The 18,562-nt window shown below is 46.8% G+C and overlaps 1 protein-coding gene across 5 annotated transcripts in view; it reads left to right on the forward strand.

The window, feature by feature from the left end:
* Positions 1–8,054, forward strand: part of TET3 (tet methylcytosine dioxygenase 3) — a 121,576-nt gene extending 113,522 nt beyond the window's left edge. For all 5 annotated transcript variants that reach the window (XM_066267410.1, XM_066267411.1, XM_066267412.1 and 2 more), the window contains 2 exons: positions 49–5,365; positions 5,573–8,054. In XM_066267410.1, coding sequence (XP_066123507.1) covers positions 49–1,823 — 1,775 coding nt within the window. In that variant the 3' untranslated portion in view covers positions 1,824–5,365; positions 5,573–8,054. The remainder of the gene's footprint in view (positions 1–48; positions 5,366–5,572) is intronic.
* Positions 8,055–18,562: the final 10,508 nt, after the last annotated feature.

Below are 18,562 nucleotides of genomic sequence, written 5' to 3' on the forward strand. Positions count from 1 at the left end.
GGGGGCCTTGGCTGGCTGTGGTTCTACCTTGCCTCCTGTTCTCCCCAGGCCTGTCTCTGAAGGGGGTACTGCCCCAGCAGAGCCTGAAGCCCTCACTCAAGGTGGAGCCACAGAACCACTTCAGCTCCTTCAAGTACGGCAGCAACACGGTGGTGGAGAGCTACTCGGTGCTGGGCAACTGCCGGCCCTCCGACCCGTACAGCATGAACAGCGTGTACTCCTATCACTCCTACTATGCACAGCCCAGCCTGACCTCCGTCAACGGCTTCCACTCCAAGTACGCTCTTCCATCCTTCAGCTACTACGGCTTTCCATCCAGCAACCCTGTCTTCCCCTCTCAGTTCCTGGGGGCTGGCACCTGGGGGCACAGTGGCAGCAATTGCAGTTTTGAAAAGAAGCCAGACCTCCACACTCTGCACAACAGCCTGAGCCCGGCCTACGGTGGTGCTGAGTTTGCCGAGCTGCCTGGCCAGGCTGTTCCCACAGACACCCACCATCCCACTCCTCACCACCAGCAGCCTACTTATCCAGGCCCCAAGGAGTATCTACTTCCCAAGGCCCCCCAGATCCACCCAGTGTCCAGGGATCCTTCTCCCTTCGCACAGAGCTCCAACTGCTACAACAGATCCATCAAGCAAGAGCCAATAGACCCACTGGTCCAGGCTGAATCTATACCCAGAGACCCGGGTAAGATGGGCAAAATACCTTTGCCCGAGGCATCTCAGAATGGGGGACCCAATCATCTGTGGGGACAGTACTCAGGAGGCCCAAGCACGTCCCCCAAGAGGACTAACAGTGTAAGTGGCAGCTGGAGTGTGTTCGCTCCAGGGGAAAGCCCTGCCATTGTCCCTGAGAAGCTCAGTTCTTTCGGGGCTAGCTGCCTGGCTCCTTCCCACTTCCCAGATGGCCAGTGGGGGCTGTTCCCTGGTGAGGGGCAGCAGCCAGCCCCCCAGCCTGGAGGACGGCTGCGAGGCAAACCGTGGAGCCCCTGCAAGTTTGGGAACACCACCTCGACCTTGGCTGGGCCCAGCCTGACTGAGAAGCCATGGGGGGTGGGGACAGGGGATTTCAACTCTTCCCTGAAAGGCGGACCTGGCTTTCAAGACAAGTTGTGGAGCCCCCTGAAAGGGGAGGAGGGACGGATTCCAGCCCCGGGGGCAAGCCAATTGGACAAAGCCTGGCAGTCCTTCGGCATGTCCCTGAGCTCCAGTGAGAAGCTGTTTGGGTCCCTGAAGTCTGAGGAGAAGCTGTGGGATCCCTTCAGCCTGGAGGAAGGGACAGCTGAGGAGCCCCCCAACAAGGGGGTGGTGAAGGAGGAGAAGGGCAGTGTGGAGGAGGAAGAGGAGGAGCTGTGGTCCGACAGTGAACACAACTTCCTGGACGAGAACATCGGTGGTGTGGCTGTGGCCCCCGCACACGGCTCTATCCTCATCGAGTGTGCCCGGCGGGAGCTGCACGCCACCACACCCCTCAAGAAGCCCAACCGCTGCCACCCCACCCGCATCTCGCTGGTCTTCTACCAGCACAAGAACCTCAACCAACCCAACCACGGGCTAGCCCTCTGGGAGGCCAAGATGAAGCAGCTGGCGGAGAGGGCGCGGGCGCGGCAGGAGGAGGCCGCCCGGCTCGGCCTGGGCCAGCAGGAGGCCAAGCTCTACGGGAAGAAGCGCAAATGGGGGGGTGCCGTGGTCACCGAGCCTCAGCAGAAGGAGAAGAGGGTCGTCCCCACCCGGCAGGCGCTGGCTGTACCCACGGACTCGGCGGTCACCGTGTCCTCCTACGCCTACACGAAGGTCACTGGTCCCTACAGCCGCTGGATCTAGGTGCCAGGGTGCCAGCGTACCTCAGCGTCGGGCCCGGCCCGAGCTGCCTCTGTGGTGCTTTTGCCCTCACACCTGGGGGCGGGTTGGGGGTGCAGAAGTCTTTTTATCTATATATACATATATAGATACGCATATATATGTATTTATGGTCCAAACCTCAGAACTGACCCGCCCGTCCCCCCCCTCCCCCCACTTCCCCAGCACTTTGAAGAAGAAGCTACGGCTGTCGGGTGATTTTTTCGTGATCTTAATATTTATATCTCCACATTGGCTTTCCCCCCCCTTATTAGGGGGGGCTTTTATTTTCTCTTGTTTTTAAAACTCTATCCTTGTATATCACAATAATGGAAAGAAAGTTTATAGTGTCCTTTCACAAAGGAGTAGTTTTAAATTCCATTTAAAATGTGTATTTATTGGATTTTTTAAAGCGACAATAGTAATGGTAAAGGATGGTCAGGAAAGGCCAGAAGTGCTCATTCCTGCCCAGTCTTGCTGGGCCCAGCGAACCTGGCCCTCTTGGGAGCTGACAAGGTTCTCTCAGCCATCTGCCCCTCATGAGCCAAGTGCAGATTGTAGCTACCCAGTCCCTCCCTTCAGACAGATACGCCTTCCCTTTGGGGGGGGAGCCCTCAGGATGGCTTCTCATCCTCTCCCATAGGATGAGAAAATCTGTAGCGAAACATCTGGATCCCCTTTCTAGGCACTAGCTTGGAGTTGGGGAGTAGGGGGCAGGTGCACCCCAGGCCAGGCACCTAAGAGGCTGATGTAGATTTCCCCAGAAACCAAGTTGGAAGTAGACAGCTTTCAAGGTTGCTAGTCTCCACACTGAATCCTCTCTGTCCGTTATTTATCAAGTCACATGATGTCACGGTTCCCTAGGCAGCACCTCATGATGGAGCTGGAGTTGAGAGGCTCTTAGGAGCCTGTCCCACCAAGCCAACAAGCCAGTGAATAATACTGGGTTGAAAGAATTTGTCTTATTGGCAGTTTTTTAAAAATGCCCCGAAGTCCATGCTGATACTGAAAAAGGGCTACTGTATCTTTAAAAATAAGAAGTTGAACCCAAGCTGTGAAAAGCCAGCATTGCCCTGTGTGCAGCGCTGTGCAGAGCCTGGTGCTGTAGTGTTGTGCTGGGACATCCTTGACTTGGGCATGTCCCGTCCTGCGGGAGCCCAGCACACCAGTGTAATAGCAGTAACGCATCTCTCCTTACCCCTGGATTTTCACATTGGATAATGGTGCATGCCTCACACCCGAGCCCACCCCCTCCATGCTATCTTTTGGGGAGTGGGCCTACACTTAACAATTTTAAAATGCGAGAGTCAAACGTTTTCAGCTGGTAGCTATGATTTTCCTCCCTAATTGGTGCCATTTCTCTATTCAGTCATTTTCTCCTTTCCTTCCTCCCCTCTCCACCCACCTTAACACACTCATGCGAAAATTCTGGTGCATTTGTTCAGTTCTTTGAAATGAGAATGTGGTGCTTAATTTTCACAACATTGTTGAGAGAGGTTGGGCCTGACAGGTGGAAGCAACATTCATGGACAGCAAGTCACACTTGTGTTTGTTTTTCCTGTGGTTATTAGCAGCAATCATGTCGATGTGGATGTGTGATGAATGGGAGGCTTCATCAGGACACACAGAGCATATGGCCGCATGGTGAATAACAACCAAGCCCTGAGATAAACGTCAGATATTTATTGAGCAGTTTTATTCAGATGTGGGTCTTCACAAAACGAGTTTTAACAATCAGATGACGATGCTGAAGGCGCGTTCCTGAGCTTCCAGGTGCCTTGTGTAAGAGCTGAGAGCCCCGCTGGGTGTGGACTGGAGCTGTTCCCGAAGCCCCAGCAGGGGGTCGCTGTGAGACGTCCTGAGCATTTATGTGGTCTGGTTTTAACTGTAAATAGTGAAAGATTTTTTAAAGCACTTTTGCCTAGATTTAAACAGCAACTTGAAGAAGAAAAAATATGTTTTAACATGTAATTGTGGGAGAAATTGTAAATAGTAGCTGAATATTTAACGTGCTTTGTCTATCCTTCACTTTTACCATATTCTGTAAAGTTGCATTTATTTTACAGGACAAAAAATGAAATATTATTGCTTTTGAAATAAATACCCAAGAGCTTATCAGGATTTAGAATTATTCAGAACTCAGATTTATAGGAAAACCTCTGACCTTCAGTCTGACAAGCTAAAGGAAGCAGAGTCTTTAATGAGCATGCTAATTCTCTAGTTTTGAGGAAAAGTTGGGTCCTTTAAATGCTATTTTGCTTATCGCATCAGTACTTTTATGCAGGTCTCATTTGACTCCGTGCTTAGGTAGATACGGGGGTGCCTTGAAAACTTCATTTTAAATGATCTTAAGAAATACAATATTTTACGAAACATTTGGAGAATGTGACCGTCTGTATGACCCGGGGAAGCCCCAGGTTGGCTGTTGGTTTGGAAGGTCCCGAGTGTAACCCAGGTGATTGGTACTTGGCATGTGTGAATCTTCCTGATGTATGTTAAGTATACTCTTTCCCTTGTCACCCTTTGGTAGCAAAGCCATTAGATGAAAAGAGAATTCAGTTACAAGCTCAAAGCATGTGATGTCTGTCCTCCTCCTGCCCCCAGCTCAAACAGCCCTTGGTGCATAAATTTCTACATTAGCAAACAGACTGCTGAGAGGCGAGTCAAGAGGCAGTCTCCATTGGATGTCCCATCTCCGCAGAATGGTGTTGCAGAGATTAGGTGGTGCTGTTGCCATGCTCAAGCCCATGCTGATTTGTACACACTACATGTATAACCTACCTCAACTCTCAGTCATTAAAATTAGCATGCTTTAGACTTATATTTGAAAAGTAACTATGCACAGCTCTTTATCCCCCCTTGCTGCTGAAGGTTTCTTAAAGAAAAAAAATCAAATTTTTTATTTTTTACTGGCGCTATCATTTTTTAAGTCCTAAAGATAATTAACAGACATTTCTATCATGAGAAGAAAAATAAAGCCATTGCAACTAAAGAACCTGACAGCATGACCAAGTTTTCAGAGTAACATTACAGCGACAGAAAATGATGGCGTCTCCTAGTCATCTCCCCAGTGTGCCCTGTCCACAGCCACCATCCACACACGGCCTGACAGTTCTTCCTCTCATTCTGCTTTGCTTTTCCCTGCCTGGTGTGTGCGAGGGGAGCGCTTGCAAAGTTCTGTGCTAAGAGATTTTTAAAACACAAGTTGCTTCGCGGCAGGTTCTCACAAAATAACTGGTGCTAGCTCAAGAAACCATCATCTAACCATCGGAAGTCTTGACTAATGGTGTTTGTGGGTTTTGAGGTATTTTATTTTTGTTGTTTGGTGTGGGTTTTTGTGTGTTGTTTTGCTGGCAGGGCCTCAGGTTCCCTCACACTAGCTCCGTGGGCACTGCTTTGCCTTCTCAGAGAGATGACAGTGGTGTGCACAGAAGGAGCCCGTACCCTGCCCCCACTGGTTCTTCCACCAGCCTCTCCTGGGTACCGTAGTGTGCGGAGCAAGGCATTTGTAAAGCGCTAGAGCAGCGGTTCTCAACCTGTGGGTCGCAGCCCCGGCGGGGGTCGAACGACCAAAACACAGAGGTCGTCTAAAGCCATCGGAAAATACATATTTATTATATAATACATTTTTAAATAAAATATGTATTTCTGATGGCTTTGGGCGACCTCTGTGTTTTGGTCGTTCGACCCCCGCCGGGGCTGCGACCCACAGGTTGAGAACCGCTGTGCTAGAGCAAGGAGAGGAGCAGCAGAGCTTCATTGTTTTGTACTTAGTGGCAGTAGGTATGTGAGGATGGCTGAGGATGAGTAGCTGGTAACCTGATTCCACTGAGAAAAATCCAGCCAGACTGTGACACTTGGCCACCACCAGATCTCAAACCAGGCAAAGCTGGTGGGGAATGAAAACGACATCCCTGACGTGCCTCAACCCATCTCTCCTTTCGTTACTGCAGTGTGTTTTATGGACTAGGAAGCATTTTTATGAATTGAAGTCGTCTAAATATTGAATAACATGGTGCTATGGTGTTTTAATGTGACTGTCCCTGATCCTGTCCTGCTGAGGTGCTATCAAGGTTCTGAAAACCACAACCAACCAAATACAAGGTGGGCTCCAGTCTCTCTTGGCTTTTTTCCCCCTCCCTATTTTGGTGCTGTCTCCTTAGACCTCTGTTTACCGTGCTATCACCTGCTCTGAGCAGTATTTCTGTTTTATTTTGTCGTTCTTCCCTTGGTGGCCAAACACAGAAAGGCAAGTTGCAAGGGCAGCTAGCTCCCTGACTGCAAACAGGAGCGGTCCTGCCTGTGTGGCTGGTGCTCGCGTTTCACACCTGTCTTCTCAGGCTGATGAGAAAGGAAGGGCTTATTTTATTTTATTTTAGGAAGGGGAGTCAGATTCTAACATGGCAGGCATTCTCATAACCAAGGACACACATTCTCCTGCAGCCCAGGGTGCCAAGTAGACCTCTCTGAGAGTCCCAAAGGTGCTCTGCATGCCAAGGGGGCCCAGAGGGTCTTCTTCCTCACCTGGCACTGGCCATGGTGGGCAGGGGCTCTGTCCGTGGCTCCTCACAGCCTCTGCCCCAGTGTTGCCTCTGCCACTCATTGCTAACCCCTCACATTCAGACTAAAGGAAGGAGCTATCTTTGCTCACTCGATGCCACCGAGGCTGCTTTTTAGTTGGTGCTATTCTAAATTTCTTCTTGGGTCCACAAAGGTTGATGTTTTAAAAACTCAACAGAAAGCTCCATTTCGTGTCATCCACTGTCACAGTAATTTTTTTTTAATACCTCAAAAAAATGGGACAACATGACAACTTTGGTAAAAGTGGGTTCCATGAGGGTCTGATACCTACCTGCAACTGGTCCATTTGATGATGTACTTGACCTTGCAGAATCTGGGGTCATTTTTATTTTTCATTCTTCAGCAGTCAAAATGGCAGACCGCCTAAAGGAAGGAGCATAGTTGACTTTATTTCCTTTTCTCCTTAAGTTTTGCTTTTCAGGAAAATGTGAATTTCCTAAGCCCATCTCATCAAGCTTTTTTTTCCAGTCCTGGTTGCTGTCATTTGAAATGACTCCCTCAAAACCTGGTTTTAATTAGCCAGCTGCATCTACGGTAGTACCCAGCCAGTGTCAACATGCCCTGGACCAAAATGAACACCTTTTGAGGTGCATACCCCCAGCGCCAGTTATACAGCCCCACACCCACACCTGCCGTTGTTTTCCACGTTTTTTTGGGTTCCCAGCCCTTCCTCCTGCAGAGCTGCTGGCAAGAGCAAAGCGATGATAGCCTTCTCCCCTGAGCAGAGACTGCAGCACAGAAATGCAAGCTCTAATGTTGCTTTTTGCCTAAGCATCAGTGAGCGATTTGGCTGACTCCCTTGTTTGCTTCTATTCTGATATCAGGGATGCTTTTCGTAGTGGTATTATTTGCTCTCCTAATTTTGACTACCCGTCATTCAGGGATAACTTGTCACTATTCACATGGGGATTTAAAATAAAAATACTATTTGGCTCATTTGAACATCCAAATTTTCTTGGTTCTAATACAGTACTTTTTTTTTTCCTTCTTTTGAGGCGGAAAAAGTAGGAGAAAAATGAGTGATGTTTCTTTTTCATGTACTCCCAATTTAAAAAGAAACAAGGGCAGGTCATATTGTGGCATATAAACACATTAGGTTTAATCAAGAACCTCTGTAGCTTTTTGACGTGTTTTATTTCTTCTCTCTTTGAATTCCTGTTTGGTTACGTGGCTTCCAGTGGAGGTGAACTTAACAACCATACTTGAATATTCCGTCTTGACTTTGTAACTATGGCTACTTGAAATGAAGTTTATCTGGGGTTGATGGATGAATGGTAGATGTTTGCAATGTCTCAAGGCAATAGGATGTGTATTATTAAACTGTAGATATTCTTAGTACAGTAAATTTATGCTGATAATTTTATTTTGTATAATTTTTACTTTTTTGTTAATATTTTTCCTCCCACTTTATTGGTTTGCCTCCTGAGCTACCCCTCCTTACCCACTTCCTTCTCCCTCAGTGTTTCGGTAAATTTAATTTAGGGTGCCTAGAAATTGCAAGTATGTATCCTTTTTTTGATTTGTATTTTATTATAATTTACACAAACAACTGGGTTTGTGAATTGTATTACTCCTGGTATCTTTAAAATATTGTGGGTGTTTTAATAAATTTTATATTTATTTTTTGCACTCAAATTCAGTGTGCGTCCTTCTTTTTCCTCCCTTGGAGCAGGCCCAGACTGGGGTATTTAAGGTTCACGCTAATCCCACTCTCAGGCTGCACACTGTAGAGGCACAAAAGAAGCTCTCCATAACAGCAGTGACTGAGCAGGCCCTTGTCCCCTTCTGCCACCTGCAAGAAGTCATGTTCAAAGGCAGTCGGCTGTTAAAGCTGGTTATGAAGGAGGAGGCGGAGAGAGCGTGTTTCTCATGTGTTTCCCCTTTTGCTTTCTTTCCCTTTTATCTTTGTTCCCTTTTTTTCAATTTGGAGATGAAGGTGCCCCCTCTTTTCCCAATTAAAGTTGTTCTCTTCTGATGTCATGTTTGCTAAAGAATCACTAATCCTGTACCAGTCCGAGGGCCTGAGCCCCACGTCTAGTAGGGAGGCCCCAGCATGGGGCCTCGTGTCTGCTATCCTTGGGGTAAGGATCTTCCCCATAAGGTCCCATGTTCGGGCTACTTCCCTTAATTCAGATCGCAGGTTGTGGTGGCTGATCTTGCAAAGGGAACTATAAATCCAGGAAAGCGAAAGGGAGGACGCTGGGGAAGGGAAACCGTCCGTTCCTGCTTGAAACATCTGAAAGTGATTCGGCATTTCGGAGACAAGCAGCCCAGCCAGCCATCAAGACCTCAGCGTTTTTTCTAGTTGATGTCAGCATCCTGTTAGGTCGCTAGATGGGAGAGCGCCTCCCTGAGGGCATCAGAGTGAAAGCCCGCGGTCCTAAGGAGGTGCCACACGAGGGGCTGGGAGGCGTTCATCTCCTTGTTGCCCTGGCAGTGGAACCCCTGGAAGTGCCTGGGCACGCATGGCTGCCCGGCACCCTCAGACACGTTTGTATGTTTTACAAAAGTGGGGTCACACTGTATTTGGCCAACTTCTTTCCAGTGACATCTTTGAGTTGGGAAAGCCCGCGGCCTGTCTTCCCCAGCCCTGTTGTGTTGGCCCGTTTCTAGGGCCTGCGGTGAAGGCCAGGAGACACTCACTCCTGGGTAACTCTAAATATGCTTTCATCTCTTCTTATACAAATTCTATCTTAAATATAGAAAAATTAGAAGAGTGAAGTTTTAAAATTTTTCTGAACTCCCACTAATACAAGAGAAACACATATTGGTTGCACACATTTTCTGAGTGTATAAATATAACCATATGTGTACATACATTTTTAAGTGGAATAATACTTTGTTATAATCTTCTTTCACTTAATATAGCTTTAATACCAGTGATACAGAGCTACATTTTTTTTAAGAGTTGCCTAGTATTTCATTGCATGGATATGGAAGCATTTAATCATCCATAATATTACTGAACTCTGAAATCCCAACCTGTTGTAACTATAAATTGAACCATTCTAAATCTACCTCCATCTAAGTCCCACCCACTGAATTCCTTTCTACTCTAAAAAGCATACCATACCAATTAATCCCTCAGCCACATGACCACAACCTTCCCTGAACTTTCTTGTGACATAGCTCCAGACCCTAGTCTACCCTACCCCCGACCCCCCCCCCCCCCCCGCTCTTTAACACCTAGAGCATTCTTATGCACTGGGATTTCTAGAAAATGAATACTTTTTTCCAGATGGGATCTGGCTGGCCTAAGCCAAGAACCGGGACACCAAGGAGTCCCACAATCTGGACATGCCATTTGTATAAACCAGGGGTCCCCAAACTATGGCCCACGGGCCACATGTGGCCCCCTGAGACCATTTATCCGGCCCTCCACACTTCCGGAAGGGGCACCTCTTTCATTGGTGGTCAGTGAGAGGGAGTAAAGTACGGTGTCGCTCACGTACAGTACTACTTCCGGTGATGTGGGGCATATGTGTCAGGGCTCCGGAAGCGCGTCCTATCACTTGTTAAGGGCTAGCAGTGACAAATATGGACATTGACAATCTCATTAGCCAAAAGCAGGACCATAGTTCCTATTGAAGTTCTGGTCAGTTTGTTGATTTAAATTTACTTGTTATTTATTTTAAATATTGTATTTGTTCCCGTTTTGTTTTTTTACTTTAAAATAAGATATGTGCGGTGTGCATGGGGATTTGTTCATAGTTTTTTTTTTATAGTCCGGCCCTCCAACGGTCTGAGGGACAGTAAACTGGCCCCCTGTGTAAAAAGTTTGGGGACCCCTGGTATAAATACACCAAGGTTTAACATTTTAAGCAGCTGATTCATGCTGAGAGCTGTGTGGCTCAGTGGAAACGACATGGTTCCCTCACTTCCTAAGGGTGTGATGTGAGAAGAGCCGTTTTATCCCCTAATGTCATTTTCTTTGTCTACAGAGCGTGCTAATGATATACATGAGTGATATGATGATTTAAAAAAACTGCAGTAAAAATATCAAGCATTTGGGACATGGCAGGTAATAGATGCTATCATTATTACTCATGACATATACAAAACTTCAGGGCACTAAAGTGTCCAAGACTAATCATAAACCACATCGTGACCTCTTATGTGAATTACTGCCAAGTCAGCTTCCCAACCCCGGTTCATCCCCCAACCCCAGCCTTGATGCAGTTCATCTTGTTTTTAATTCTACATACAGTACTCAAAATTTAGCCATCCTAAATAGACTATTAAATTCATCCTCCTATTTTGAATCTTAATTTTGTCAGCATTGGTTTTTCCTCCCCAGCTACGTGAACTTGCTCAACAACCTTATCCCAGGTTCTTCTGCTGATGCCTTTGTAGACTTCTGAACCTCAGAGAGCTGTTAGTCATCTTTATGTCTTCCATGTACTCTGAAAATAATAGGCACTTACCATCCTGGAAAAGGAAATGAGTCCTTTCACACCCCAAAGGGTTCTGCTGAAAATACTTTCAACACATAAAACCCAGGGTACATTCTGTCAGAGCCACGACCACCACAGAAGACACAAGAGGACCACATTCAGAACACCATCAAAGCTCATGAGAATCTAGGTTCTTCCAACTCCAACCTGACTCCCAGCTCTGGAAGCCTTGGCAGATACCTGCTCTACTCTACTCGGCCCAGAAGCCTGACCCCAGGCCCAATTAGTGTCCTATTTCCCTTCCCTGCACTTCAGCCATCTTCCTGCATTTTCATCTTTCTTCACACACACTGACCCTCCCCCTCTGGGCTAATGGCCTCCCACCCCCAGGTTTTCTCCTCTGGAACTGGCTTCATCCGCTCTCTGCTCTCTGCAGTGCTGCCCCCTCATCTTGTGCTGGGTCCACTGGCTGGTCCTGCTCTGACCCCACGCCCACCACCTTTCTCACTCCTTCCTGTCGCCACCGCATTTCTGCAGGTGTAGACAGCTTCCATACCTCTCACCCGTGCCCTTGTCTCTCCAGAAAGAACTGTCTTCTAGGCCAAGGATCCTGTCCTCACGGACCCCTCTGAAGCCTTAACTCTGTGGACCCCTGAAACCCTCCACTCCTGGCTGAACCGCCAGTAGCATCCCACTGTCCCAGGGCCCTGGAACCCTCTGCCTTCTCCTGGCCCCTTTGTGCATTCATGTCCCTTAAAAACAGATGCCCTGAAGAGAATCAGCTCAGTTCTCCCAATGGCCTCTAGGGTTTCCCTCAGAGGCTTCGTTCAGCCACCAGGCTTCAACTATAACCCCGATGCTGGTGATTTCCAAAACCACGTCTAGCCCTGACCTCCTGCAGGGTCAAAGTCTTAACACACCTAAAACTGACTTCTCAGGTATCTGCCGTTGATGACCTCATCATTCTCCTGGTCACATCCTGACATCCTGACACCTGCCAAGTCTGAATTCTACCCACTCAATGTCTTCAATCCTGATGTCCTTATTACTATTATTAACAGTCCACACTGTGCATTTTTACAGTCTGCAGGGGTACCATTTATCCAGACTACCATGTGGTCTTTGATATAGTCACTGACTCTTCCTCCCATGAGCAGGGGCAAGCCGGAGGAAGACCATAGCAGGTCTCTAAAGCTGGGGGCCCAAGCAAGAGGCCTCTCATGCTGGTCTAAAAATGAGACCTTTCAGAAAAATTAAGCGACTTGCCCAAGACCATCCAGCTAAGACATGGTGGAACCCACACTCAAACCCAGGTATGCCCAACATACCAAATATACTCCTCTTTCTTCTGCATCTTTTCTTTTTTTTAAAAAATTTACTGATTTTAGCAAGAGAGGAACAGAGAAAGAGAGAGACACAGGAACATCAATCTGTTCCTGTATATGCCCTGACGAGATCAAAATGGCAACCTCTGCTCTAACCAACTGAGCTATCCGGCCAGGGCTTTCTGCATCTTATAAGCCATGACCCTGAAGGACACACATTGTCCTCAGTAGCAGGAATCTACCCGCAAGCAGAGCATAGGGCACGGGCAGCAGCCTGGAGGTCATGTAAGAGACCCTGGTTGCAACAAGGGGGGTGGGCAGGAGGCCTTGTGCTCTTTGAAGATTTTTCAACAGACATCAATATTTGAAGGCTGCATTCTGGTCCCCATTTGATCTCCTGCCCAACTCACCAAAACCAATCTGTCCTTACTCTGATAATCTTCCTACAGGCCGGATACAGTGATGCCATTTCCCTGTAACACTCCCTGGTGCTCCCCTTGGTGTGTAGCTCTCAGGATAAAGCACAGCACTCTAACTCTGTCGCAGGGCCCTGTAGGACCTGGTCCCAGCCTGGACCTGTAGTAGCATCATTGCAAGTCACTTGGTATTTTTCTCTGATTACCTCAGTGCCCCCCCCACACATGGCTTCTCAAATCTGAACTGGCTTTCCAGCTAATAATAATGCAAGCAATACCACCAAGAATTCACTCCTTTTAAAATCCACTAAACTATTTATAAAAACTATAAAACAACTCCAAATAAATCATCAATAAGAACAAAAATATCCAAAAAATTTTACTCAAGGAGGTATGAATGAACAGGAAGCCAAGTTATCTGATACCAAAGAGAATCTTTTACGGCACAACGAACAACAAACATTAAGAATTCAAAGACTAGCCTGACCTGTGGCACAGTGGATGGAGGGCCCACCGCAACGCTGAGGTTGCTGGTTGGAAACCCCGGGCTTGTGGGCTTGCCCAGTCACAAGGCAATCACAAGAAGCAACTACGAGTTGATGCTTCCCACTGCTCCTTCCTTTCTCTGTCGCTCTCTGTCTCTCTTTCCCTCTCTAAAATGAATAAATTAAAATCTTAAAGGCTGACCAGGTGGTGGCGCAGTGGATAGAGCATGGGCCTGGAATGCAGAGAGGACCCAGTTTCAAAACCCCGAGGTCGCCTGACCTGTGGTGGTGCAGTGGGTAAAGCATCAACCTGGAAATGCTGAGGTCGCTGGTTCAAAACCCTGGGCTTGCCTGGTCAAGGCACATATGGGAGTTGATGCTTCCTGCTGCTCCTCCCTTTCTCTCTCTCTCTCTCTCTCTTTCCTCTCTCCTCTCTAAAATGAATAAATAAATAATTAAAATAGGCCTAACCTGTGGTGGTGCAGTGGATAAAGCATCGACCTGGAAATGCTGAGGTCGCCGGTTCGAAAACCTGGGCTTGCCTGGTCAAGGCACATATGGGAGTTGATGCTTCCAGCTCCTCCCCCCTTCTCTCTCTCTGTCTCTCCTCTCTCTCTCTCTCTCTCCCTCTTCTCTCTAAAAAAATAAAATAAAAAATAAAAAAAATGTTGATTCCAAATTGCCATTTCTGTAAATCTTTAAATAATAATAATAATAATAATTATTAAAATAAAATAAACCCCTGAGGTCACCAGCTTGAGTGCTGGCTCATCCAGCTTGAGCTTGGGCTCATCCGGCGGCTAGAGCGTGGGGTCGCCAGCTTGAGCGCAGATCATAGACATGACCCCATGGTTGCTGGCTTGAGTCCAAAGGTTTCTGGCTTGAAGCCCAAGGTCGCTAGCTTGAGCAAGGGGTCACTTGCTCTGCTGTAGCACCCCGGTCCAGGCACATATGAGAAAGCAATTAATGAACAACTAAGGTGCTGCATCTATGAGTTGATGCTTCTCATCTCTCTCCTTTTCTGTCTGTCTGTCCCTATACATCCCTCTCTCTGTCTCTGTCTCTGTCTCTCCCGCTAAAAAAAAAAAAAAAAATCTTAAAAAAATATTCAAAGACTAGCAATAAGTCCTTTGCAAGAAATAAGAGGTTAGACAGCGATTGAAATCTATTTTCTAAAAAATCAAAAAGAACATCTCACCTACTCAACAAAAGCAAGATTGCCAGATAACAGACTAAGTACAAATATTGATCAACTAACAACCTATGCAACTTACAATCATTCGACTTTACAACCACAATCGCTAGCCACAACTGCTCCGCGTCTGGCAGCGCAAGCGTTGCCCAGCTGGGCATAGGACAGTGCAGACCAGCTTCCGGCAGCACTGCCATCTCCATGTGCACCATTTCAACTGTTATCCCAGACTCAGTACAGCAATTTGTGTTTTGTGTCTTGGGTATTTTTCATCAAACCCCTCCCAAGATGTCTACCAAGAGGAAACTGTCTTTGCAAATATTAAACCAGTTGTATTGATAATGCAGTGTTTTACTTAAACCTGACAAATGTAAAAATAAGAAACAAAATGGTGTAGAGATTATATAAATGGCATAAAATGAACAAAGAAAATTACGATATATAACAATAATGAAAGAAAATTATGATAAAACATGACCTAAAGATTTTTATAACATCATTTCACGGTACTGTACATATAGCCTACTCAACTCACAACCAAATGGTGTTACGACCGGTCTGTTGAAACCAACCGTGGTCCTAAGTCGAGCACTAGCTGTAGTATCGATGCCAAAAGCACAACTGATGTGCAGAGAACAGAATAAGCAGCGCAGATCAGGACACTGCTATTTCTAACATCAAAGATCATATGGGGAGCTGCACGACGCCATGAAAGACCAGGAGACTAGAGTCCGACTGAGATGCCTCTTGATAATACTGGGTGTTCCCAATAAAAGACACAGAATAAATGGTTCTGAATCAGAAATCAAAGTCTATGGGGGAAAAATTGTTCTGACTGGAAGTCAGATGAGTGCTGACACCTCCAACGCATCGCAGGCTATGGTTCATTCCATCAAGAAGCGAGAGTTCTGGAAATAAAGTATCTTCCTCCTAATGGGCTGGGGAAGCATTTCTGCAAAGACATCTGAACTCTTCAGCCATATTCTCATTTAGAATCCTGAGCACGATCTGCAGCCCTGCCCTGGCCGGTTGGCTCAAGGGTAGAGCATCGGCCCAGCGTGCAGATGTCCTAGGTTCTATTCCTGGTCAGGGCACACAGGAGAAGTGACCCTCTGCTTCTCCACCCCTCCTCTCCTTGCTTCTCTCTCTCTCTCTCTCTCTCTCTCTCTCTCTCTCTCTCTCTCTCTCTCTTCTCCTCCCCTCCTGCAGACATGGCTCAATTACAGTGAGTTGGCCTTGGGTGCTGAGGATGGCTCCATAGCCTCTGCCTCAGGTGCTAGAATATGGCTCTGGTTGCAATGGAGCAAGGGCCCTAGATGGGCAAAGTATCACCCCATAGTGGGCTTGCCAGGTGGATCCCAGACGGGGCGCATGCGAGAGTCTGTCTCTGCCTCCCCTCCTCTCCTAAATATAAATAAATAAATAATAATAAAATCTGCAGCCCCACGGCCCACAGGTCTCAATTCACTTCCTCCACGCCCAGCACTGAGCGCCTTGCTCTCAGCAGGTGCTGCCCTGACACAGGCAGCAGGCCCAGAGGCAGGCAGGCAGGCAGAGGGCCACGCTAAAAGTCCGACTGCTTGTTCTTATCTATCCCTACACATTGGCAATTCTAAACACTATCATTGCTAAAGGCATACATGAAATAGATATTAAGGTACCAAAAAGGAAGTTAATACATTTTTGTTTTTAAATTTAAAAACTTAATTTTAGAACAGTTTTAGATTTATAGAAAAATTGAGCAAGAAGTAAAGTGTTCCTATATACCCACCTCATCCACCCCAATTTCTTCTGTTATTAACATCTTCTCTAATGTGGGACACATTTTTATGATTGATGAGCCAATATTGACAGAAAATTATGAACTAAAATCTGTACTTGACATTAGGAATCACTCTTTGTATTGTACATCCTATGGGTTTTAACAAATGTATAATATCATGCATCCACCATGATAGTGTCTACAGAGTAGTTTCACCGCCCCCAAGTCCTCTATGCTCCAACTGTTCATCCTTTCCTCCCTCTAACCCCTGGCAACCACTGGTCTTTTTTCTCTGTCTCCATAGTTTTGCCTTTTCCAGAATGTCACAGAGTCAGAATCACTCAGTATGTATGTAGCCTTTGCAGACTGGAGTTTCCTCCATGTGTTTTCATGGATTGATAGCGCATTTCTTTTTATCACTGGAATTAACATTTAAATTGTATTAACATGTGTTTTGTAAAAGGAAGGAAGTGCGGGGTTTCTGTGGGTGGCCAGGGAGCAGTGTCATGGAGACAGAGCTGCCAGCAACAAGCCTGAGCAGACTCTCCTGGCCCAGGTGCGGACGGGAAAGGCATGGACTGGTGGGAGAAAGGGGGCTCGGACCAGAGATAGGGCAGAAAGCATAGAGTGGGAAAGAGGAACGACCTGATGGGAGCTGTGTGTGTATGTGTTTGTTTTTGTTTTTAGCGGGAGAGTAAGATGAGAAGCATCAACTCGTAGTTAGTGTCCCTTTAGCTGTTCATTGATTGCTATGGGGGGAATGGGAAGCTCAAGTCAAACCGATCACCCTTTGCTTAAGTCAGCAACCTTGGGCTTTAAGCCACGAAGGGATCATTTAGGTGATCTCACAGTCAAGCCAGAGATCCCTGCCCTCAAGCAGGGTGAGCCGGTGCTCAAGCGGCCACCTTGGGGTTTCTAACCTGGGCACCTCAGCGTCCCAGGTCAATGCTCTATTCACTGTGCCACCAGCAATCAGGTTAGGGATCTGTGTTTTGACCGCATCACTCTGGCTGTTGGATCAGCAGTGAGCAGTGCTGCTGAGAAACATGAAGTCAGAGGGTAGGTACGAGTCCTGAAGCCCGGGTCTGTTTTTAGCCCGGGTCTGTGCTTATAGACAGACCACCTCCCTGAGAAGTCACCCTTGTTTGGTCTAAATTCTAATAACTGCTTTGTTTACCATTTTAACAATATATATTTTTTTGGATTAGCATATTTTGAAATGATTTACTCTTTAGCAAACATTGTATTCTGCAGACAAATTAATTCCAAGTCAACCTCTGGCGTGTAGACTTAGCAATATACTTTATTTAAAAATTACTCTTTGGTTTAAAGTGAGTTTTTCCCTTGGCTTTGCTTACTTAGTAATTTTTTAAAATTTATTTTTTTGTAAAATGCACATCACATAAAATTTAATATTTTAATTATTTACAAGTTTGCAATTCAATGGCATCAAGTACAGTCACACTGTGTAATCACCACCATTCATCTCCCAAACGACTTTTTATCATCCTCCCAAAAAACTCTGTGCCCACTAAACACCAACTTCCCATTCTCTCTTCCTACTTTCTCTCTCTACGCATTCGATTACTTCTGTCCTTCATGTAAGAGAAATTGCCGGTGGGTGGAAATGGCACCAGGTTTTAGAACAGTGGGAATTGGACTGGACCTTGGTTCAGCAACCTTGGTACTTGAGTTCTGGCTAAAAAAGAATGTAGAGCCAAGACTCAAACTGTAAGAGAAAGTTTATTTAGAAAGTCACAGCCCTTGCGGGTTTGCTCAGCAATAGAGTGTCGGCCAGGCGTGTGGGGGTTCCATTACCAGTCAGGGCACACAGGAGAAGCGACCATCTGCTTCTCCACCCCTCCCCCTCTCTCCCTCTCCCTCACTCTCTCTCTTCCCCTCCCCCAGCCATAGCTTGAATGGTTCAAGCAAGTTGGCCCCAGGTGCTGAGTATGGCTCTATGGCCTTGCCTCAGGTGCTAAAATAGCTCAGTTGCTGAGCAACAGGACAGTAGCCCCGATGGGTAGAGCATCTCCCCTTAAGGGGCTTGCCAGGTAGATCCCAGCCAAGGTGCATGCAGGAATCTGTCTCTCTGCCTCCTTGCCTCTTAATAATAATAATAATAATAGTAATAATAGAAAGTCACAGAGGTAGTAGAAATGGGCTCAAGAAACAAGTTATAGAGGCAAAAGAAGGGCCCTTGGAGCTTAGGGGAGATGAGGGTAAAGGTAACACACCTGGGGGGAGAAGAGGGAGATGGGACAGGCAGATAGTGCTCCCAGGAGGGAGGGGGAGCATGCCAGATCTTCTGTCCTAAAGACTTTTAAGGGTGGAGATTTTAGGGGAGATCCCAAGGGAGGATCTCAATAGGATGGATATTCATCAGCTCTCCAGGTACATCCTTTCAGGATGTAGTCTCCACAGATTGATCAGTGCCAGGCTGGGTCATTAGTCAGTGCAGCTGGTCCTGAGGTCAACAGTGGTGTGGATGATCTGGTTTTGCTGCTTTTGTGGACCTGGAGCTGAAACAGAACCCAAGCCTAGATGTATTTGATGCAGGTCAGAACCT

The sequence above is a fragment of the Saccopteryx bilineata genome, chromosome 3, assembly GCF_036850765.1.
Source record: "Saccopteryx bilineata isolate mSacBil1 chromosome 3, mSacBil1_pri_phased_curated, whole genome shotgun sequence".
NCBI lineage: Eukaryota > Metazoa > Chordata > Mammalia > Chiroptera > Emballonuridae > Saccopteryx > Saccopteryx bilineata.